Source organism: Lathyrus oleraceus, chromosome 7 (genome assembly GCF_024323335.1).
Source record: "Lathyrus oleraceus cultivar Zhongwan6 chromosome 7, CAAS_Psat_ZW6_1.0, whole genome shotgun sequence".
Classification (NCBI taxonomy): domain Eukaryota; kingdom Viridiplantae; phylum Streptophyta; class Magnoliopsida; order Fabales; family Fabaceae; genus Lathyrus; species Lathyrus oleraceus.
The window spans coordinates 293,603,726-293,628,401 of NC_066585.1; the positions used below are offsets into that span (position 1 = coordinate 293,603,726).

Sequence of the window (24,676 nt, forward strand, 5' to 3'; positions counted from 1 at the left end):
ATCTTTTTCAAAAAATGGGTACCTTCGGCTCTAATTAGTGCCCTTGGTACCCCAAACCGAGCAAAGATGTAATTTTTTAGGAAATTGATCACCGCTTTAGCATCATTCGTGGGTAATGCTACGACTTCCACCCATTTTGACACATAGTCAACCGCGACCAGAACGTATTTCTTTCCAAATGACGGTGGAAAGGGTCCCATAAATCGATGCAAACTCTCCAACCTAGAACAGTTCTGGTTGGAATTAACTGATTCTTCTCATTTTTAATCACCGTAGTTCCCCCTTTTTTTGGTACCACATGGACTGGACTCACCCATGAGCTGTCGGAAAAAAGGTAAATTAATCCCGCATCCAACAATTTTACAACCTCTTTGCGTACCACTTCTTTTGTGATTGGGTTACGTCTTCGTTGTGGTTGCACCACCGACTTGTGATCATCTTTCGTTAAGATCTTGTGCATGCAAACTGTCAGGCTTATACCTTTCAAATCCTCGATTTCCCATCCAGTTGCACCCTGTAGAGGGGTATTCGTTACCTTTAGATTTATGGACTAAATCAAAAGTAAATCATACAATTCGAGTCGCCACCGCACTTCTATTTATCCAAAGGAAAGGTTAGAAAGTGAACAAAAATCGAGAAGTTTTATCAAATCAAAAACTAATAAAAATGTCTGAGATCGGGGTAAGGGGTTGGTTATGCAATGGGAAGGTTTTAAGCACCCAAAACATCCTAGGTACTCCTAGGGAGCCCTTTTCACAATTGTTGTAAGGTAGGTTGGTATTTGTGAAAATTATTTGTGCAAACATGATTGGGGAGATGAGAGAAGAATGTACAAATTATTTACAATTTTGTGTTTGAATGGATAAACCCACTGCCTACGTACCATCTTAAAAAGATTAGGATCAAAACCTCGTAGTTCGGGGTAAAAATCTCAGAATAAGTGGGTGAATTGATTGGTCCAAAAGCCTTAAGGTCTTTTGTTATCCAAGGGAGAAAACTCAACCTAGAACCACAAATCCACCATGTGAGGATAACTTCAACATGCTAGTGAGGGGTTAACCCTATAATAAGCATGGAAGACTCATTATCCATCACTAAGGATATATGTGAGTATTATATCTACCTTAAGGATAACTCAAACCTAATAGCTAATGGTTCGGAAAAGTTTATGATAAGAAGTGGCCATTGAAACCACAAAAAACATTTGAATGAGTTATATTTACCAATGAAAAGTATTTACAAAATATGGTCAAAGTTGACTTAAAGATTCAATTCAAAATAAGTGTTATGAAAAGAAAGTTGGAAATCAAAAGCATTATGTTTAGGTTTCTAATGTTTGAAAACAAATGTTAATGTTTGCACAAAAGTTTTGGCTTGGGTTAGAGTGGAGAGAAGAAGAAGAATGGCTAAGTCCTAAACATATAAAGATGAAGGAAAAGAGATAAGACCACAAATGGAGTTCCCTTCTTGAGATCATATTGATGATCCAAGTAGCTCCCATCCTTTGGAATAAGCAAGCAAATAAGTGTATACTCAAGCAAGCAATCAATCAAGCAAAGCTCTTAGGAATCTTCTAATGGCTCTTGTATCTCTCACTTTAGATGCCCATGACAATGGTTCTTCACTTTGGTTCAAATAGGAATCCCTAGCACAAGAACACACCCACATCAAAAAGTTCTTTAATATCAACAAGGAATGGACAAGAATGAGTTTAGAGATTTAGTCCTTCCAATTCATCTTCAACATTAAGTCCTTTTCACTCCATTTTTGCATAGGGAGTGTCCTAGAATCTAAGTCCTTTTTATCCATTTGCATTTTGTCCAACATAATCAAAACAATACACAAGCACAATAGTATATACACAATTATGTGCTCAAGTGAGCAAAAGGCAAATTGCATTAACATAAACATGTTCTCAAATGAGCAAAGGGCAAAAGAAAATGAATAATATGTACAAGAATGGTAAATTGCATAAATGTAAAGTGCAAGAATTAAATGTTAATAGTAATGGTTAGTGTTAGTGTGCCATGAGGCAATTTAGCGTTATGTTAAGCAATCGTAAGTGGACTAACGTAGTAGTCACACCTATTTGAGGCCGATCAATAGAATATAGGCAAAAAACACAAGTTAGAGATCTTGATTAGTGAATCGAGCTCCTACAACTTGCCATGCCAAAAGAAGATGAGAAATGATCTTGTATTGATTTAGGTTCTTTGCTTGATTAGGAAGCAACCTATCCTTAATGCGAAGCCATTCACTTGATCTATGATCAAGATGAATTAGATTTGAATCAAGGAAGGTTAAACCTCCCATACATCAAGGATAACCAACAATCTTTAACTCATTGATCAAAAAGAAAAAGAAATGAAGAAGGAGATGAATAAGAATGAACATTAATGGAAATTCAAATGAAGTAATCAACATACATTGACCAAAGATAGATGAAATCAAGGTCAAACATTAGTAAACAGAAGCAAAATGAAACTTAGAAGTCAAGAAACACATAAAATATGTTTGGTATTTTTGGAAATTAAAATAATACTTGAATAAAAATAAACAATTAAAGGTCAAACTTCAAATCCATTTCAAATCAACTTTGAAAAGTCCAAATGGATCATCCTAAGTTCAACAAGGTTAAACAAAGTTTGACAAAAAATTTCAGCATTTTTAGAAACCAGAAACTATTTTTAATCAAATAAAAAATGCATAAAAATAACCTAATTGAATTAAAATCTCAAATAAATCTCAAATCAATTAATAAATTGATGAGAATATTTTTCATAGATCCATCATCATTCAAAGAGGTTGAGCAAATATTTTTGTATTTATTGAATATCAAAAACTATTTAAAATGAATTAAAAATAACCAGAAAAGAGAAAATTCATAAACAACTATCAAATGATAAAATAAAAAATATTAAAAATCATTTTTAGAAACTAGAAATTAAAAGAGAAATAATGCATTTGGTCTCACATTTTTTGGACTAATAATGAATGAGATATGATTTTTTGAAATGAAATGGAATAAAAGAAATAAAATGAAAATAAAAATCAGAAATAGAAAATAGGAAAAATGTGAGGCATTGGATATAAGCTCATTAATTGAGCTGGCACATCAAACGGTTCCCAAGCGCGCATCCACCAAACACGCTAGTCAATGCAAAACAGGTAGCCATTAAAAAAGTCATAACAAAAGATGGTCCAGATTAGATCTGGAAATGAGATCTAAGGGTTGTGGTTTGATCGGGGGCTGGGACGGTGGTGTACACCACCGTCTTCTCCGGCGAACTCATCAGCGCCGGTGAGAGTTGCAGACATGGCAAACTCAACCAAATGCCATGATCTATACAGCAATGGAAAGCTGGGATGATGTACATCACCCCTGTGCCATCTATTTTCGCTCTAGACCTCCATAGAAAGAGAAGTTAGAGGTTGAAAATTATGGTGTTCATCTTGAACTTAATGGTTTTTCAAAATTCAAAGCATAAATCAATTGCCTCTGATGAAAGGACTTCAGCCAACCCAATAAACATGCAGAAATGATGTCATGAGCTTGTGCAATGAGTTTGAATTAAGTTTCCAAAAATGTACCAAAACTTTATCCTTTTCGAAACTGCCACCTCCAAAAATAGAACATGGCCTTATGGGTAATGGTTGGAAAGCTCTTGGCATGAGGATCAATTGTTATGTTGAACAAAACTTCATTTGGAATTGGGAAATTGATGAAAACTGATCATAAAGTGCAAGGTGCAAAACATGTGTATGTGAAAATTTCCAAAATGGGCCAACTTCAAGCCCTTCTGTGTCAATGATACAAGCTCCAAATGACAAAACCTTCAACATCAAAGTTGTAGATAGTTTCAAGAAACTCAATTTCGACTTACATTTTGTCTCATTTGGATTTTTATGAGAAAGTTATGGGCACTTGAAGTTGGACTTTTTCACATTTCAATGCCTTTGGTCCAAAGTGACCTATAATGTTTTGCATTATCACATGTATTTATTTTAGGATTATGAAACTTTATTCCATATAACCAATGAAGTAGACATCTTAAAATTTCCAATGCATTTGATCCCACCTCAAAATCATGAAAAATGAATGAGTTATGTTCTTGGGAAGTTGACCCAAAATTAGGGTTTCTGTCAAAATGACCTATAATGTTTTGAAATGGAGGATGACCTTACAAGCTTCAAATGGATTTTTTATGAACATAAAATCTGTTCATATGGTTCTTAAGAGAATATTTTCTCTTGGTGTCATCTCCATTTGAAAAACACATTGAAAGTTAGGTCTCAGTGGATTTCAAAATAGTCAAATGAATTGACTGATCAACTTCTCAAGTCCATGCATCAAATCTTGATGAATTGATGATTGAGGACACTCAAATAAGCTCAAATATGCATGAAATGATGAATTAAAGAACTTCCCTTGATTTTATTTGATCATGGGTTGAGGTTGCTTCATGGGCAAGGCACAGTTGATGCACAAATGAATTAGGGTTTCCTTGGGAAACAAGCCTCAAGCCCTTTGGTTTATCTTGATCAAATTGGCAAATTGAGATACTTGGGAGGCATATATGATGGATGAGAGCTTTGTGAACCATTTTCATGCTTGCTTTCATATCCACCTGGCCATATCAATGAGCATAGGGTCTTCTAGGAGCCTTGGATCTTATGGTTGCTTGAGCTACAAAACAAAAGATGTTAGTGACATGTTTTTGTGCTTTTGGTTAGTAAACAAAATGAGAAAAGCAATAATATACAATTCAAACATGCTTGGTGATCTCAAACCAACTCACAAGTGGTCCCACCCAAAGGTTAGGATCCAAGATGCTATGATCCTTGAGGCAAGATGCAAATGCAATGTTATGATGCGATGAGGGATCTTAGGGTCAAAATTGGGGTCTTACAGATGCCCCTATTTAAGGTCATTCTAGCCGGAGAAGTGAAGGTTAAAATCTTCGTCTCAACGAGGTAGAATGGGCTTAAATAATAACAAAGAGACAAATTTTGATCCCTAAGAGACCTCATGATGCAAATGTATGTATGTAAAAGTTAACACTCTGTGGAGATATACAGCCATAAAGTAAAAGAAATCAAGAGAAACTGAAAATCCATATGAGTGATATACTCACAAATGGGACATAGACTCTGGGGAGTAAAGGGAGTAAAATGCGTGAGCAGTCACGACTTAAAACTTGCTGGGAGACACGAAGGGATTCCATGAAAATAAATCATTGGAAGGACTCGAGCTGACGCAAAGATGCATGTATTAGGGAATATGCCAATACAGCAAAATTATCCATAACGGATACTTTGGATAAGAATCTGGACTCAGGCTGGGAAGATCCACCAAGGGACTCCGATGGGGAATGTCCAAAGAGGACTAAGCTGAGGAAGCAATAAAATGAGGTATTACCGGTTACTGGGTAATAAACCCACAGAGACATGTGATCAAAACACCGACATAAGGGTGAGAAAAACAACATGCTCAGGGAGAATGAATATCTAAGACCGGTATAAGGGTGAGAGATATCAATCATCCAAAACATCTGAGGAAGACCTAAAAAGGTATATTTCAACTCAGGAAAATCTGACTCCACAGGGGACAAAAGTCATAATAGGGAGCAGAAAGGAAGGAACACCAGGGATACCGGTTACTGGGCATATAATAGGTGACCAACCAAGGCGTGAATTAGGGAATATTTCCAAAACACTCATCATCCGGAAGGAGGGCTGAAACAACGAACTCGATTACAAGATGGACATTCGATTCCATAAGGAAATACGAATCTTACTCGACTGGGGAAGAACAAAAGACTTCGACCGAAGAGTGCATGAGATATATTATCTATTACCGTCAGAATGTAGATAACATACTCTCATGGAAGATTATCCACAACCGATTACTGGGTTAATAAAGGATAAATCGACCGAAAAGAAAGGACATCGGGATACCGAATACTAGGTATAAAATGATGACCAATCAAGGGGAGAAACAATCATTACCAAACAAAAGGGTAAATGAAAGATGACTCACTGGGGATAAATTTCTTTATCAGAGCAATTATCCGAGAGATATATCACCAGTTACTGGGTGATACACTCGAAAGGTGAAGGAATATCGATACCGAATATTGGATAAAGATAACTGCCAAAGAGGGGATTACATCTACCAATTACTGGGTAGAAAACCACAGAGACTCCGTTGGGGGAAAGATGGACAATTACTGATTACTGGGAAATCATTCATCTAAACTACGGGGAAGTGCAAAGGAAATAACAAGAGGAGTCAAACTAGGAACGAACTAGAGAAACACCACGAAACAAGACTCAACCCAATGAGGATATAACTCAGGGGAGTAATTCCATCCCAATACATATTTTGGGAGGAAACAGAAGTAATAATCATCCACGAGGACATAACTCAGTGGGGAATATGGAAGAAAGAATATATACTTTCTGCCTATGGGGCCGACTCTATATGGAGAGATCAAACACCAAACATCTACTTGGGGAAAATATGCATCACCAAATAGCAGGAGATAACAAACAAAGATATATGGCAAAGGATGCAACATGAATATCTGAATGTGGCTATGCATGTATATGCGTGGTTTATGTATGATGAATGCTGACAAACAGACATATCTAACACAACCAGGTCCAGGAATCAATGGACAAACATCCAGTACTACATCTCGAAAGAGAAAACTAGGCCCACCGGGGAGACTCCCAATCTGACGGGGCAATATATACCAGGAAATAGACGACCTTTGCAAGGGAAAGAGAACCCGTCACTCCACTAGGAGGGAATCAACACATCTTCCTTTAGAAATTCCAACGCCGAACTGCAATCAGGCAAAGCCTCGGCTGAGGAATCTAAACACGGATAAAATCTATCATAGAAGCAACTCTACAAGGGGGAAGTTATCCAAGGGAAGGATGAAACTCTGTTGGGAAAAAATCACTAAACAGCAGTTCCACATCCAACACATTTCCTCATACTGCAGGAGAAACTATCTCTGCCGAGGAGAAAAAAAACACCACTCCGTTGGGGATAGAAAATAAACATTTTCAACACCCGCTTTGCTCAGGAGGAAAATAACAAACAGACCCTGATCAGACAACTCCACTGGGGAAACACTGCTGACGACCGTACTGAGGAGTAACAATGGGATCAACCCTGCTGAGGAAGATTGAGGAGCAAATCTGCTGGAGATTAAAGTAGACAAGTCCAAAGGGGAAAAGCTACAAACCAAACTTGTTGAGAATTCCGCTCATGCCGGGGATTTCTTTCCTATTCTGCGGGAGAGATCCAATCTGAATGAGGGAAGACCAACTTCCTCAAAAATATAGCATGCCAGATTTACCAACTTATAAGGGATTTTAAGCCCATCCACTCCATGGATGACAACCATATAATTGATAACGCAGATGCTAAAAATAAACTCATTGGGGAGCTAGCAAACTAAGGCCAGATTCCAGATTCTCTGGGGATTTGGTGGGGCTTAACTTTCTTCTGCGCTCGCGGAGGAGACAACCTGAAACATAACGAAGAGGACACAAGTATGCTAGGGATATGAACAAATGTCTTACCCTTCCGGAGATCATACTATCCTTGGGAGAGCACTGAAGATGTCCCAATTATCCTTTTTGTCATTGTGAATGTTCACTTTGTTTAAAAACAATTTATGAAAATTATATTTATTTAAAACAATGATATTTATCAATAAAACATGCAAATATTTGTTGAATAGAAACAAATAAGATTGCAAAGAATTGGATAAAGGCTCAAATTTATTTGATAGAATGGTAGTCTGCAAATGGCAAGACTCCATGGATCTTTACAAATTTGAAATTGGTGATATATATTGGAAAAGGGATACATTGAACATAATGACCATTTCTCCACCAACTCTGAATCCGATGTATTTGAAGCCTCAGTTGACGATGACTGAGCGAAATTATTTGACGGAAGACGGCTTGTAGAACAAAGTCTTGTGAGGATGCAGTTACTTGCCAAATCCCTAATTTTTGCCTAGATTGCCCCAAGATGAGGTACTCAATCTAGCGGGATACATATTCATTTTTTATGTCTCTAACTTTTTCCTGGATCGCCCTTTCGGGTTTTCAATCCACCGAGACGCTCATTTTTGCCTAAGTCGCCCTTTCGGGTTTTCAACTTAGCGAGCTATTCTGTCTTTCTTTTTAGGAGAAGTATTTCTTGACTGCATCTGAATTCACAGGACAAGTGAAATCCTCCCCATCCATAGTTGTAAGTATCAAAGCACCGCCTGAAAAGGCTCTCTTAACAACATATGGACCTTCATAGTTTGGAGTCCACTTGCCCCTGGAATCGGGCGCGAAAGACAAGACTTTCTTGAGCACAAGGTCACCTTCTCGGAACACACGAGGCTTAACCTTCTTATCAAAGGATTTCTTCATCCTTTGCTAATATAACTGACCATGGCACATGGCAGTGAATCTCTTCTCTTCAATCAGATTCAACTGGTCAAAACGACTCTGAACCCATTCAGCCTCAGCCAAATTGGCTTCCATCAAGACTCTCATTGATGGGATCTCCACCTCTACTAGGAGCACAACCTCCATGCCGTAAACAAGGGAGAAAGGGGTTGCCCCTGTTGAAGTGCGGACAGATGTACGATATCCATGCAAAGCAAATGGCAGCATCTCATGCCAATCTTTGTACGTAACAACCATCTTCTGGACGATCTTTTTGATGTTCTTATTAATAGCTTCAACAGCCCCATTCATCTTGGGTCTATACGGGGAATAATTATGATGCGCAATCTTGAACTCGCTACACAGTTCTTTCATCATCTTGTTGTTCAAGTTAGATCCATTATTAGTAATGATCTTATCTGGCACACCATAACAACATATGAGTTGATTCTTGATAAACTTCACAACCACCTGCCTGGCCACATTTGCATACGACGCTGCTTCAACCCACTTGGTGAAGTAATCAATTGCTACGAGAATAAACCTGTGACCGTTGGACGCTTTCGGATCTATCATGCCAATCATGTCAATTCCCCACATGGAGCAAAGCCATGGTGATGAAATCACATTCAGAAGTGTCGGGGGAATATGAATCTTATCCGCATAAATCTGACACTTGTGGCATTTCTTCACATATTTGCAGCAGTCAGACTTCATTGTCAGCTAATAGTAGCCTGCTCTCAACATCTTCCTTGCCATGGCATGTCCATTGGAATGAGTACCAAATGAACCCTCATGGACTTCAGTCATCAACAAATCTGCTTTTTGTCTATCCACGCATCTAAGCAGAACCATATCGAAATTCCTCTTATAAAGCACATCGCCATTGAGGTAGAAACTACCAGATAATCTCCTCAAAGTCTTCTTATCTTTCACAGATGCCCCAGGCGGGTAAATCTGACTCTGAAGAAAACACTTGATATCGTAATACCATGGCTTATCATCCTTCACTTCTTCTACTGCAAATACATGAGCTGGTCTATCCAAGCGCATCACAGTGATATTGGGAACCTCATTCCAGAGTCTCACCACAATCATAGAAGCAAGCGTAGCAAGTGCATCTGCCATCCGATTCTCATCTCGAGGGATATGGTGGAAGTCAACCTCAGTAAAGAACGTTGAAATCCTCCTTGCATAATCTCTGTATGGGATGAGGCCAGGCTGATTCGTCTCCCATTCACCCTTAATCTGATTAACAACAAGGGCCGAATCACCATAAACATCAAGATGCTTGATCCGTAGATCAATACATTCTTCCAATCCCATAATACAGGCCTCATATACCGCCATATTATTCGTGCATTTGAAAGTTAGCCTTGTTGTGAAAGGAAAATGTGTGCCCTGAGGAGTAATAATCACTACCCCAATACCATTTCCATATTGACTTACAACGCCATCAAACACCATGCTCCATCGGGAACCAGGCTCTGGCCCTTCATCGAGCGTAGGCTCATCGCAATCTTTCATTTTCAAATACAGAATTTCCTCAGTTGGTTGATGTACCAAATGGTCGGCCAAGATACTACCTTTAATAGCTTTCTGAGTTCGATACTCAATATCATACTCAGACAACAGCATCTGCCAACGGGCAATCCTCCCAGTTAAAGCAGGCTTCTCAAAGATATACTTGATTGGATCCATTTTGGATATTAACCAAGTTGTATGATTCAACATATACTGGCGTAAGCGCTTAGCGGCCCAAGCCAGAGCACAACATGTCTTCTCAAGCCTCGAGTATTGAGACTCACAATCAGTGAATTGCTTACTTAGGTAGTAGATGGCATATTCTTTCTTCACTGATTCATCTTGCTGACCAAGGATACAACCCATAGAGTCTTCAAGAACTGTCAGATACATAATCAAGGGTCTCCCTTCCACAGGTGGGGACAGAATCGGGGGCTCAGACAGATACTCTTTGATACTGTCAAAGGATTTTTGGCAATCCTCGGTCCAATCATGACGCTGATCTTTTCGGAGGAGCTTGAATATTGGTGCATATGTGGCAGTCATGTGTGATATAAATCTGGAGATATAATTCAAGCGGCCAAGAAAACCTCGGACTTGCTTCTCAGTTTTAGGCGCAGGCATCTCTTGTATTGCTTTGACCTTGGCAGGATCAACTTCAATACCTCTCTCGTTGACAATAAAGCCCAATAACTTGCCGGAACGGACTCCAAATGTACACTTGTTAGGATTCAGACGAAGCTTATACTTCCTCAAACGCTGAAAAAGCTTCAGCAAGTGATCTACATGTTCAACTTCCGTTCTTGACTTCACAATCATATCATCAACATATACCTCGATCTCCTTGTGCATCATATCATGAAATAAGGTAGTCATAGCTCATTGATACGTGGCTCCGGCGTTCTTCAAACCGAAGGGCATCACTCGATAACAGAATGTTCTCCAAGGTGTGATGAATGTTGTCTTCTCCATATCCTCGGGTGCCATTTTGATCTGATTATATCCAGAAAATCCGTCCATAAATGAGAAGACATTGAATTTAGCTGTATTGTCTACCAACATATCAATGTGTGGTAGAGGAAAATCATCTTTTGGTCTAGCTTTATTCAAGTCACGGTAATCCACACACATTCGGACTTTTCCATCTTTCTTAGGCACAAGCACAATATTGGCCACCCATTGAGGATATGTAGAAGTCACCAGAAACCCCGCATCAATTTGCTTATGAACTTCTTCTTTAATCTTCACTGCCATGTCGGGATGGGTTCTTCTGAGCTTTTGCTTTACAGGCACACACTCAGGCTTTAAAGGCAGGAAATGTTGCACGATATCAGTATCTAGACCAGGCATGTCTTCATTTGACCAGGCAAAGACGTCGACGTATTCTCGTAGCAACTCAATCAACCCCTTCTTTACAGATTCTTCCAGGAGTGCCCCAATCTTCACTTCTCGCACATAAACCTCAGACCCCAAGTTGACTGTTTCCATATTCTCAAGGTGTGGCTGAATGATCTTTTCTTCGTGCTCAAGTAGACGGGTAATCTTGTCAGGAATCTCTTCAACATCATCTTCTTCGGCCTCAAATACAGGGAACTCAAAGTTGAGAGATGGTGTTGGATCATTATGTTCAATGGGTTTAATCAACCTGCATGATGATTTTGGATATAAAAGAGATTTTAGAATTCAAACAAGGCAAATCATTATGCAGATGAAAAGATTGATTTTATTCTATTTTTAAGGTTTTATGTGACCTCCAATTTCATGCAAAAAGCAAAAAGTGAAAACAATCGGAAAAACAAACATTTAACATGAGTTTATTGAATGAAATATCATTGTATTTATGAGTCAACAATGTCATCACTTCTCCTTTTGGCATGGGAGAAGGGTTTTTTAAACAAACAGTGAACATTACGTTGACTTATGGACAACTGTTGGAACATCAACAGTGACCCAGTTATTGCAGACCCCTCCAGGGATGACAAAGTTGCCAAAATCCTCCTCTGCATCCTCTTCCATAATAACAGCAGCTTCCTCGTCTTGGATGGTATGGATGAAACCACCACTCTGAAATAGCCCATGCTTGTTGAAATTACCAGAAGAATACCTTATGTCAGCCCGGGATTTATTATCTTCTATCTTGATAATTTGTCCCAAACCAGTAGTTGTTCCATGCTCAATGTACAACTTAGCATCATTGTAGGACGCAAATGAAGAAGTTCCTTTCTTAGAAGGCTCAGCAATAGACAAAGCTTGGAACGGCGTCCCAACTTCATCCTCAGCATCTATATAAGAAAAGGAAGACATATGGCTAACCAGGAGAGCCTTCTCCCCCTACCACCACCAGCTTTTTGTTCTTGACAAATTTCAATTTCTGGTGTAGGATGGATGTCACGGCGCTTGCCTCGTGAATCCATGCTCTGCCCAACAGACAACTATATGATGGGTGGATATCCATGACCTGAAAAGTGATCTGGAAATCACTTGGTCCAATCTTGACTGGGAGTTCAACCTCACCAATCACCGTTTTGCAGGATCCATCAAAAGCTTTTACCACCACTCCACTCTGCCTCATGGGAGGCCCCTGGTATGACAATCTGGCCAGAGTGGACTTTGGCAACACATTCAGTGATGATCCAGTGTCTACCAGCACATTAGACATGGCATCATCCTTGCAGCTCATAGATATGTGAAGTGCCAAATTGTGGTCTCTTCCCTCCTTAGGGAGATCAGCATCACAAAAACTCAGATTGTTACAAGCGGTAATATTTGCAACAATACTATCGAATTGTTCTATTATGACATCATGATCTACATACGCCATATCCAACACCTTTTGTAGAGCTTCACGGTGTGGTTCTGAGTTCATTAGCAAAGATAGCATAGAGATCTTTGACGGCGTGTGTAGAAGCTGATCAACGACGTTGTATTCGCTCCTTTTGATGAGCCTCAGCATCTCATCACAGTCTTCTTTCATTGTGCCACTCTGGCCAGCAGAGACAGGAGTTCTTACAGCGGTGGAAGGTTTATTAGCAACAAGTACCAGATTCGGAGCAACAGCAGCATTTCCAACCGGACGAACAGCGCAATCAGCAATATCAACCCTTCTGATGTCAGCTTGGGGTTTTGGCGGAGCCGAGAAAACGCGACCACTACGGGTCAAGCCGCTGACATCAGCGATATTAACAACAGAGGTAGAGGGCAGGGGCACCTCCTTCCCATCTTCCAATGCCACAACATTGTAACGATAAGGGACAACCTTATCAGAAGAATATGGCACATGGCCAGCTGGTTTAATTATGAGAGAGGGAGAAGCCTTCTGTTTGCTGTTATCATATTGGATGATAATAGGCTCTAGGATTCGAAACACTGGTGATATCACATTAACTTCATCATACCCATCGCGATTCTGAAGTATTTCAATTACATCTTCATCCAGCATTTCTTGGATGTCTTTTCGAACTTGATGACATCCCCTCTGATTGACAGTGCAGACATGACATCTGTCATGGTCGTGCTTATAGTGACTGTATTCACACAACAGTCCGTGCATCTCGACCAATGATTGTCGAATATGGCTGACATATATGACCTTATATTTACCAGGGCAACCCTGGACCATGTTGACAGTAGATTTCCCATGCTCGTGCAATGGGTTCTTCTTGACGTTGGGACCTACGTCCTCGAAACACAATATACCGCTCCTCACAAGGTCTTGAACCTTGGTCTTCAGCGGGTAGCAATTTTCCACGTCATGTCCGGGGCACCAGAATGATAAACACAATGTAGCTCGGGCTTATACCACCACTGAGGGTTGGTAGGTATAACCGGTGGGTCGCGTGGAGTGATCAGTTTCCTCTCTATCAAAGAGGGATATAGCTCTGCGTAGGTCATGGGAATAGGATCGAAAGTGACCCTTTTCCTCTCATAGCTGGTACTGGTCTGATTATTGTTTCGAGGCTGGTAGGCCTGCTATTGAGGAAGGTGTTGTCGTTATTGATATTGTTGATGTTGCTGTTGTTGGTTATTATTATGCTGATAGTGTTGGTTTTCTCTGAAAACAGGTGCTATATGAGCCACCTGATGCTGATTACCGGCGGGACGCACGGTCTTCCTCCTCACAGAGGGTCTTATGGGTTTGACATGAGAGGTCACAACATGTGCCTCACCATCTTTCTTCTTTCCAAATGCCCCATATCGTTTGGCAGAAGAGCCTTCTTCTCTAGTCAGGCGCCCTTCCCTGACTCCTTCCTCCAGACGCATCCCCATGTTCACCATCTCGGTGAAATCAGAAGGAGCGCTGGCAATCATCCGCTCATAATAAAACGAGCTCAAGGTCTTCAAGAAGATCTTGGTCATTTCTTTTTCTTCCGGCGGAGGCACAATCTGTGCAACTAGTTCTCGCCACCTCTGGGCGTACTCCTTAAAAGTTTCCTTGTCCTTCTGGGACATGGCTCTCAATTGATCCTTATCAGGAGCCATATCCATGTTATATTGGTATTGCTTGACGAAAGCTTCGCCAAGATCATTGAAGGAACGGATGTTCGCGCTGTCCAAGCCCATATACCATCTCAGGGCGGCACCGGACAGGCTGTCCTGAAAATAATGAATGAGGAGCTGATCATTGTCGGTCTGAGTCGACATCTTCCTTGCATACATAACCAAGTGGCTGAGAGGGAAAGTATTTCCCTTGTACTTTTCAAAGTCAAGCACTTTGAACTTTACAGGGATCTTGACATTCGGAACGAGGCAGAGTTCAGCAGCAGACTTGCCAAAGAGGTCCTTTCCTCTGAGAGTTTTGAGTTCCTTGCAGAGCTCAAGAAACTGATCGTTCATTGCATCCATCTTTTCATACACGTCTGAGCCCTCAGACGGCTCAGAATGGTAGATGGTGTCGTCTAATCTTGGCATAGTATGCACGATCGAAGGTGGAACGATAAAGACCAGGCTAAATGCCGGCAGAGAAGCAAACATTGGGGCGAGACCCTCAGGAACAAAGTTTGCGGCCATCCCCCAAGGAAACCCGGTTGGCATAGCAGTTGGCGCGAAGTGGGCGCTGGCAGCAGGCACTGTTGAAGAGGCAATCTCAGAGATGACTGTCCTCTGGGGAGGAGTTGAAGGTGTTGGAGTAGACTGGCTTTCGGCGGCCAAGAAAGACTCCATCAGGGCAGTCAATCTGGCCACTTCCTCCTTCAGTTCTCTGTTCTCTTGCTCTAAGTGATCCATCAGTCTTGAAGTGTTGGCTCTGGTGTAGTACCGGTGAGTCAGCTTGTCTTCAAAATAAATGAAGAACACAGAGTTAGACCATTGAACAAGAAGCCTGGAGCAAAACCTGCTTAAGCACATGATGCATGCAATGCATATGATTTGTTTTATTGATCAGAGGAACTTTAGAGTCCTATTTGCAAAATATTGAAAATATTAATTATTTGGACATATATGGAAATATCACATCAATAACATCTGGAAAATATTTTTACACCAAAGAAGTACAGTCTTGGTAACCAAATGATACAATACAAGAGAGAAGGAAAATAAACATCCTATGGAACCCTAGAAACAATCGTCTAAAGCTCTGGAGATCGGAAGATAAGCTGCACGAAGCCTCTTCACCTCTCTCTCATAGGCTGCCTCCATATCTGCCTTCTCTTTGGCGAGTCGATCGTACTTCCTCTTCCAGAACTTGGAAGACTGAGGAAGAAGAGATGTCACCATATCATCGGGCTCATCGATAACCTGATGCTCAAGAAACTCTATCAAATCATCCTTATCTCTAAGCTGCTGAAGTAGCTCTTCTCGTTCACGGATCCAAGCACGCGAACAGTCTTCGTCTCTCAACTCCTCTACTCCTTGGTCAGGGAGGGTTGAAGGCCCAGCCATAACCAAAGGTGTAGGTCTCGGATATTCATAAGGCATAAGGTACTCAAAAGCTCTCCTCCTCACCCACAAGGTATAGGGTTCCAAAGCAATACAATTCTTCGGACCAAGCTCTTTCCTTCCCTTCCTATGGATCTTGTGCCAAACGCGGACCATCCTGCCCTTCAGGCCTTGGGGATCTTTACCCTTATGAAAGAACACACCCTCTAACAAAATGTTATTAGGTTTATCCTTTAGGGGGAACCCAAGCTGACAACGTGCCAAAATAGGATTGTAGGTAATCCCACCACATGTACCAAGAAGAGGCACATTGGAGAATTCACCACAAGAGTCGATAATCTGCACACCATCATATACATGGTTGTACCAAAAGATATCATCATTAGTGAGAGATATAAGCCTCGTGGACCACCGTAGACATCCTTTGTTCTCCTTGAAGGCGACCGTCTGCGGCAAGTGCGAAATAAACCACTTGCACAACAGAGGCAAACAACACACAATGGTACCACCACCCTTTGCATTCCTCATATGCAAAGAGAAATAAGTGTCACCCAACAGAGTCGGAACGAGATTAAGAGTAGAAAAAATCCTAATAGCGTTCACATCCACAAACTTGTCGATGTTGGGGAATAACACTAACCCATAGATGAGAAGTACAAATATGGCCTCAAAGGCATCCTCATTCATGGCCTTCCCATACAAAGTAGCTTAAGCAATGAGGAACTCAGAAGGGAGACCTTGAATTCCACCTTTGGTAGTCATATGAGCACCAACCAGAGATTCACCTATATGCAACATATCAACAATCTCTTGAGAAGTAGGAACCCTCTCTAAGCCACTGAACGACAACTGATCTAGGATAGGTATACCCATAAGATAGGCATACTCCTCAAGCGTAGGCAAAAGCTGGAAATCCGGGAATGTGAAGCAACGGTAAAAGGGATCATAGAACTGCATCAATACACTCATCAGACCTTCGTCCACCTGAGTAGCCAGAATAGATAGAAGCTTCCCATGACGAGCCTTGAACTCCAAGGGATCTAATACATAGGATGTCAAATTCCTTAGCTCTTTCAAGTCGGGTTGTCTGAAACTGTACTTCTTTGTATTCCTTCTTTGTCTATCCATGTCTGAAAATTTTGCAAATAGACCTCTTAAGTTCCTTAAATTTTTTCTCAATATTGATGATATGGATGTGTATGAATGCATGACTGCATGGATGCAACAATCACACTCAAGGATCAAGCAAAGCACACCACCCAAAGGCCATGGGATGGATCAAGTCATCCTTAATATCAATAATCCATTTTGGTGGATTATGGTTTACACCTTATCAACACCCAAGTTCCATTGATATTAAGGATATACAAGAACGCATCGACCATGAATCAAGGGTTTGTTGCAAGTCACGAGCATGGAGTCTTGGTTAAGGACCACCCAAAGGGAGTTTACTAGGGTTTAAACCTACCAAACATGTTCTACAAGAGGTTCCCATAGTCATCATCCCATCTTTCGGATATTATCGGATAAACGACTACTCGTATTCCAAAAATATTCTCAAGAGAGACTCTTATGAGTGTAGTATCGCGTAACAATCGTATCAAATCTTACACTTGAACGACCTTTGCACTACATCCTAAGAAATAAGCCAAGATGGGATTGGTAAACAAGGTCCTTGGCTTCTAAGGTCTATATTAGAAAGAGTAATGCCTAACCACGACTACTCGTGTGACATTATTGATCCCAACATGACCTCCACCAAGTGAATGGGCTTGCAAGTCAACTTGCTAAAGAATAACTCCACACAAGTTGACAAGACTATGCCATTCTCCTATCCTAAGTACACTCGAGTTCGGGTATAGAACTCATCTCACAAAGGTCACCAAGCATACAAGGAATTAATATATCAAGCAATTCAATCATTACATACAATACAGTAATCCCAAATTGCACAAAAAATATGTCACAAAATAATATACAATACAATATAACAAATGTGAAAAGTAGGCAAAACCCACTAGGCAAATCGTCCCCAGCAGAGTCGCCACTTTCCTGTAGCGGGGTATTCGTTACCTTTAGATTTATGGACTAAATCAAAAGTAAATCATACAATTTGAGTCGCCACCGCACTTCTATTTATCCAAAGGAAAGGTTAGAAAGCGAACAAAAACCGAGAAGTTTTATCAAATCAAAAACTAATAAAAATGTCAGAGGTCGGGGTAAGGGGGTTGGTTATGCAATGGGAAGGTTTTAAGCACCAAAAACATCCTAGGTACTCCTAGGGAGCCCGTTTCACAATTGTTGTAAGGTAGGTTGGTATTTGTGAAAATTATTTGTGCAAACATGATTCGGGAGATGAGAGAAGAATGTACAAATTATTTACAATTTTTGTGTTTATATGGATAAACCCACTGCCTACGTACCATCTTAAAAAGATTAGGATCAAAACCTCGTAGTTCGGGGTAAAAATCTCAAAATAAGTGGGTGAATTGATTGGTCCAAAAGCCTTAAGGTCTTTTGTTATCCAAGGGAGAAAACTCAACCTAGAACCACAAATCCACCATGTGAGGATAACTTCAACATGCTAGTGAGGGGTTAACCCTATAATAAGCATGGAAGACTCATTGTCCATCACTAAGGATATAGGTGAGTATTATATCTACCTTAAGGATAACTCAAACCTAATAGCTAATGGTTCGGAAAAGTTTATGATAAGAAGTGGCCATTGAAACCACAAAAAACATTTGAATGAGTTATATTTACCAATGAAAAGTATTTACAAAATATGGTCAAAGTTGACTTAAAGATTCAATTCAAAATAAGTGTTATGAAAAGAAAGTTGGAAAATCAAAAGCATAATGTTTAGGTTTCTAATGTTTGAAAACAAATGTTGATGTTTGCACAAAAGTTTTGGCTTGGGTTAGAGTGGAGGGAAGAAGAAGAATGGCTAAGTCCTAAACAAACAAAGATAAAGGATAAGAGATAAGACCACAAATGCAGTTCCCTTCTTGAGATCATATTGATGATCCAAGTAGCTCCCATCCTTTGGAATAAGAAAGCAAATAAGTGTATACTCAAGCAATCAATCAATCAAGCAAAGCTCTTAGGAATCTTCTAATGGCTCCTGTATCTCTCACTTTAGATGCCCATGACAATGGTTCTTCACTTTGGTTCAAATAGGAATCCCTAGCACAAGAACACACACACATCAAAAAGTTCTATAATGTCAACAAGGAATGGACAAGAATGAGTTTAGAGATTTAGTCCTTCCAATTCATATTCAACATTAAGTCCTTTTCACTCCATTTTTGCATAGGGAATGTCCTAGAATCTAAGTCCTTTTTGTCTATTTGCATTTGGTCCACAACAATCAAAATAAAACACAAGCACAATAGTATATACACAATTATGTGCTCAAGTGAGCAAAAGGCAAATTGCATTAACATAAACATGTGCTCAAATGAGCAAAGGGCAAAAGCAAATGAATAATATGTAGAAGACTGGTAAATTGCATAAATGTAAAGTGCAAGAATTAAATGTTAATGGTTAATGGTTAGTGTTAGTGTGCCATGAGGCAATTTAGCGCTATGTTAAGCAATCGTAAGTGGACTAATGTAGTAGTCACACCTATTTGAGGCCGGTCAATAGAATATAGGCAACAAACACAAGTTAGAAATCTTGATTAGTGAATGAAGCTCCTACAACTTGCCATGCCAAAAGAAGATGAGAAATGATCTTGTATTGATTTAGGTTCTTTGCTTGATTAGGAAGCAACCTATCCTTAATGCAAATCCATTCACTTGATCTATGATCAAGATGAATTAGATTTGAATCAAGGAAGGCTAAACCTCCCATACATCAAGGATAACCACCAATCTTTAACTCATTGATCAAAAAGAAAAAGAAATGAAGAAGGAGATGAATAAGAATGAACATTAATGGAAATTCAAATGAAGTAATCAATATACATTGACCAAAGATAGATGAAATCAAGGTCAAACATTAGTAAACAGAAGCAAAATGAAACTTAGAAGTCAAGAAACACATAAAATATTTTTGGTATTTTTGGAAATTAAAATAATACTTGAATAAAAATAAACAATTAAAGGTCAAACTTCAAATCCATTTCAAATCAACTTTGAAAAGTCCAAATGGATCATCCTAAGTTCAACAAGGTTAAACAAAGTTTGACAAAAAATTTCAGCATTTTTAGAAACCAGAAACTATTTTTAATCAATTAAAAAATGCATAAAAATATCCTAATTGAATTAAAATCTCAAATAAATCTCAAATCAATTAATAAATTAATGAGAATATTTTTCATAGTTCCATCATCATTGAAAGAGGTTGAGCAAATATTTTTGTATTTTTTGAATATAAAAAACTATTTAAAAATGAATTAAAAATAACCAGAAAAGAGAAAATTCATAAAAAATATCAAATGATAAAATAAAAAATATTAAAAATCATTTTTAGAAACTAGAAATTAAAAGAGAAATAATGCAATTGGTCTCACATTTTTTGGACTAATAATGAATGAGATATGATTTTTTGAAATGAAATGGAATAAAAGAAATAAAATAAAAATAAAAATCAGAAATAGAAAATAGGAAAAAACGTGAGGCGTTGGATATAAGCTGATTAATTGAGCTGACACATCAAACGATTCCCAAGCGCGCATCCACCAAACACGCTATTCAATGCAAAGTAGGTAGCCATTAAAAAAGTCATAACAAGAGATGGTCCAGATTAGATCTGGAAACGAGATCTAAGGGTTGTGATTTGATCTGGGGCTGGGACGGTGGTGTACACCACCGTCTTCTCCAGTGAACTCATCAGCGCTGGTGAGAGTTGCAGACATGGCAACCTCAACCAAATGCCACGATCTATACAACAATGGAAAGCTGGGGTGATGTACATCACCCCTGTGCCATCTATTTTCTCTTTAGACCTCCATAGAAAGAGAAGTCAGAGGTTGAAAATTATGGTGTTCATCTTGAACTTAATGGTTTTTCAAAATTCAAAGCATAAATCAATTGCCTCTGATGAGAGGACTTCAGCCAACCCAATAAATGCAAGAAAACAACAATAATCAAGGTGTTTCGAAGAAGAAAAGTTTGGATATCCACCTCTGAAATGTGGATCTAGAAGGAACAAATTCTCTCAGCTATTGCTTGCAGTGTGATCTAGGGATGAAGGTGAAGCAAGGTCAAGGAATTATGAGTCTGAAAATCAACCAATGAAGTTGAAATTCAGATCTGAAAATTTGAAAAGAAAGTGAGAATTCCTTTAAGTGAGGCTATGGAGGGAGTCATGCAGCATAACAAGCGCCTTCAGGTTGTTTAATTGTGAAGCCTAGAACTCCTATTTATAGCAATTGGCAAGGCAATGCATGAGCAAAGTGTGTGCATGAATGAAGAGGGTCTCCATGCATGGGCCTGTACAGGCGCATGGAGGGCCCAATTCTCATTGCAAATGAATGCTGGTATCACATTTAGGTGAAATGGACGTGCAGAAATGATGTCATGAGCTTGTGCAATGAGTTTGAATTAAGTTTCCAAAAATGTATCAAAACTTTATCCTCTTCGAAAATGCCACCTCCAAAAATAGAACATGGCCTTATGGGTAATGGTTGGAAAGCTCTTGGCATGAGGATCAATTTTATGTTGAACAAAACTTCATTTGGAATTGGGAAATTGATGAAAACTGATCATAAAGTGCAAGGTGCAAAACATGTGTATGTGAAAATTTCCAAAATGGGCCAACTTCAAGCCCTTATGTGTCAATGATACAAGCTCCAAATGACAAAACCTTCAACATCAAAGTTGTAGATAGTTTCACTAAACTCATTTTGGACTCACATTTTGTATCATTTGGATTTTTGATGAGAAAGTTATTGGCACTTGAAGTTGGTCTTTTTCACATTTCAATGCCTTTGGTCCAAAGTGAATGAGTTATGTTCTTGGGAAGTTGACCCAAAATTAGGGTTTCAGTCAAAATGACCTATAATGTTTTGAAATGGAGGATGACCTTACAAGCTTCAAATGGATTTTTTATGAACATGAAAGTTGTTCATATGGTTCTTAAGAGAATTGTTTCTCTTGGTGTCATCTCCATTTGACAAACAGATTGAAAGTTAGGTCTCAGTGGATTTCAAAATAGTCAGATGAATTGACTGATCAACTTCTCAAGTCCATGCATCAAATCCTGATGAATTGATAATTGAGGACACTCAAATAAGCTCAAATATGCATGAAATTATGAATTAAATAACTTCCCTTGATTTTATTTGATCATGGGTTGAGGTTGCTTCATGGGCAAGGCACAGTTGATGCATAGATGAATTAGGGTTTCCTTGGGAAACAAGCCTCAAGCCCTTTGGTTTATCTTGATAAAATTGACAAATTGAGATAATTGGGAGGCATATATGATGGATGAGAGCTTTGTGAACCATTGTCATGCTTGCTTTCATCTCCACCTGGCCATATCAATGAGCATAGGGTCTTCTAGGAGCCTTGGATCTTATGGTTGCTTGAGCTACAATACAAAAGATGTTAGTGACATGTTTTTATGCTTTTGGTTAGTAAACAAAATGAGAAAAGAAATAATATAAAATTCAAACATGCTTGGTGATCTCAAACCAACTCACAAGTGTTCCCACCCAAAGGTTAGGATCCAAGATGCTATGATCCTTGAGGCAAGATGAAAATGCAATGTTATGATGCCATGAGGGATCTTAGGGTCTTACATACCCTTGTATTTTTTTAGAACTTGAATGAGTTCTGCTTCTTGGACACTTTGTAAACTGGCGTTGATAATAGTTGGTATTTTTTTTCAATATCTAGAAATACACACTTCAGATTTGCTGGTAACTGTTTCAGATATGCCCTTATTTTGGGTTCTTGAGTGGTTTCTGATGGCGGGGGTGGTCTTAAATCCTCCCATCGGTGTGGTTTAGATCTAATCCATTCAGGTTGTTTCTCCATCATATAGAGCACTTCAAAATCCCCCTCATCTTCATCACTTTCAAAAATTGATAAACTCAACACATTCTAACGGTGATTGAGGCATTTTCTTTTCAATTTCTTGAGCAATTACCTGATCTATTATTTGTACAATGTGGCTTGTGCCAATATCCTCTTTATATTGCATTGTGTTTCACACATCAATTTTTAGCTCTTCATCATAGAATTTGAGGATCATTATTCCTTCCTCTATGTCTATCATGCACTATCCTGTCTCTAAAAATGGTTTGCCCATTATGAGGGGAATCTCCTTATCTTCGGGCATTTCTAGAGTGAAAAAGTCAACTGAAAAAAAACTTATCGATCTTTACCAGAACGTCTTCCACTATTCCATACGGTCGCCTAACAGAGCGATCGACAAACTGAAGCGTCATCTGAGTATCTTGAATAGTACCAAGGCCTAATTTCTTATAGATGGATAGTGGCATCAAACTCACACTTGCTCCCAAGTCAATCAAAGCCTTCTTGAATTTTCTATCACCAATAATGCAAGGAATAGTAACTGATCCCATATCTTTCTTTTTCACTGGGATTTTCATACCTTGAAGAATGGCACTACATGTTTCAGTCAGGATGAGCAGGTCTATATCAATGGGGTGCTTTTTGGAGATGTTGTCTTTCATGAACTTGGCATATATTGGCATTTGTTCTAGCGCCTCAGAAAATGGAATATTTATTTCAAGCTTTTTGAACATTTCCAAGAACTTCTCAATTTTTTTATTCATGTTGATCTTTCTTCTTCTATCTCGGAGGGTAAGGGAGTTTGATGACTGGTTTAGGAACTTTTTCTTTCTCCTTGAAAGACATCAATACTACTTCTTCATCTTGGTTCTTAGTTTCCATGATTTCTAAATCAACTTCTAACAATCCACCTTCCTCCATACTGTTTTCTTTTGTTGAATTTCCACTTCTGGTTACGAAAATGTTAACATTGTTATGTTCCCGCGGATTTGTCACCGTACCACTAGGTAAGGTGCCCGAAGCTTGAGAATATGAAGCTAACTATTGTGCTATCTGACCCATTTGGACTTCGAGATTTTTTATGGAGGCAATGGTGTTTTTCTGATTGGTTCTAGTTTCTTCTTGAAACTGCATATTATGGGCGACTAATTTTTCAATGGCAATCTCCCATTCTGCCTTTTTAGGTGCTTGTTATTACTGCTGTTGTTGATACTGAGTTTGATATTATCCTGTACCCTATTGTAGAACATTCCCTATCCGATCCTTCCAGAAGAAATTAGATGATTCTTCCAACCTAAGTTGTAAGTGTTAGAGTAGGGATTATTCTGCTTTAAGAATTTGATCTCTTCAATTTGTTGGGGGGGTAACAAAGCAATAAACCGTGTGATGAGGTCCATTACAGATTTCACAAGTGATGGATTGAGCCGACTGGACTTGAGCTATCTGTTGAGTACCTATATTCATAGATTTTAATTTCTTTTCTACTTCAGCAACAACTGTGTCTTCCATACGAATTTTATTATCTTCCAATTTTAGATCAATCACCCCTTCCGACTGGCTAGTACACCTATTGTATAATTCTATATGCTCATTAACAGCTATTGCTCCAATAATCCTTTTAATACCGGTGGCTATTGAGAAATTCGTTGAGCCACCAGCTACTGTATCAATCAACTATTTTGTCTTTATTTTCATCCCGTTAACAAACATTTACATTTGTTCAGTCTGATCCATATTATGAGTTGAACACGCTACTAAGACCCTTTTGAATATTTTGTAGGCATCTCCCAATGATTCACCATCCTTTTGTTTGAAGTTCAGGATTT

General features: G+C 39.1%; 1 protein-coding gene across 1 annotated transcript in view; it reads right to left on the reverse strand.

The window, feature by feature from the left end:
• The window catches only part of LOC127103498 (uncharacterized), a 52,550-nt gene extending 28,966 nt beyond the window's left edge, over positions 1-23,584 (reverse strand). Inside the window, exon 1 of the mRNA XM_051040750.1 lies at positions 23,201-23,584. Within this exon, the coding sequence (XP_050896707.1) occupies positions 23,201-23,584 (384 nt within the window). The remainder of the gene's footprint in view (positions 1-23,200) is intronic.
• Positions 23,585-24,676: the final 1,092 nt, after the last annotated feature.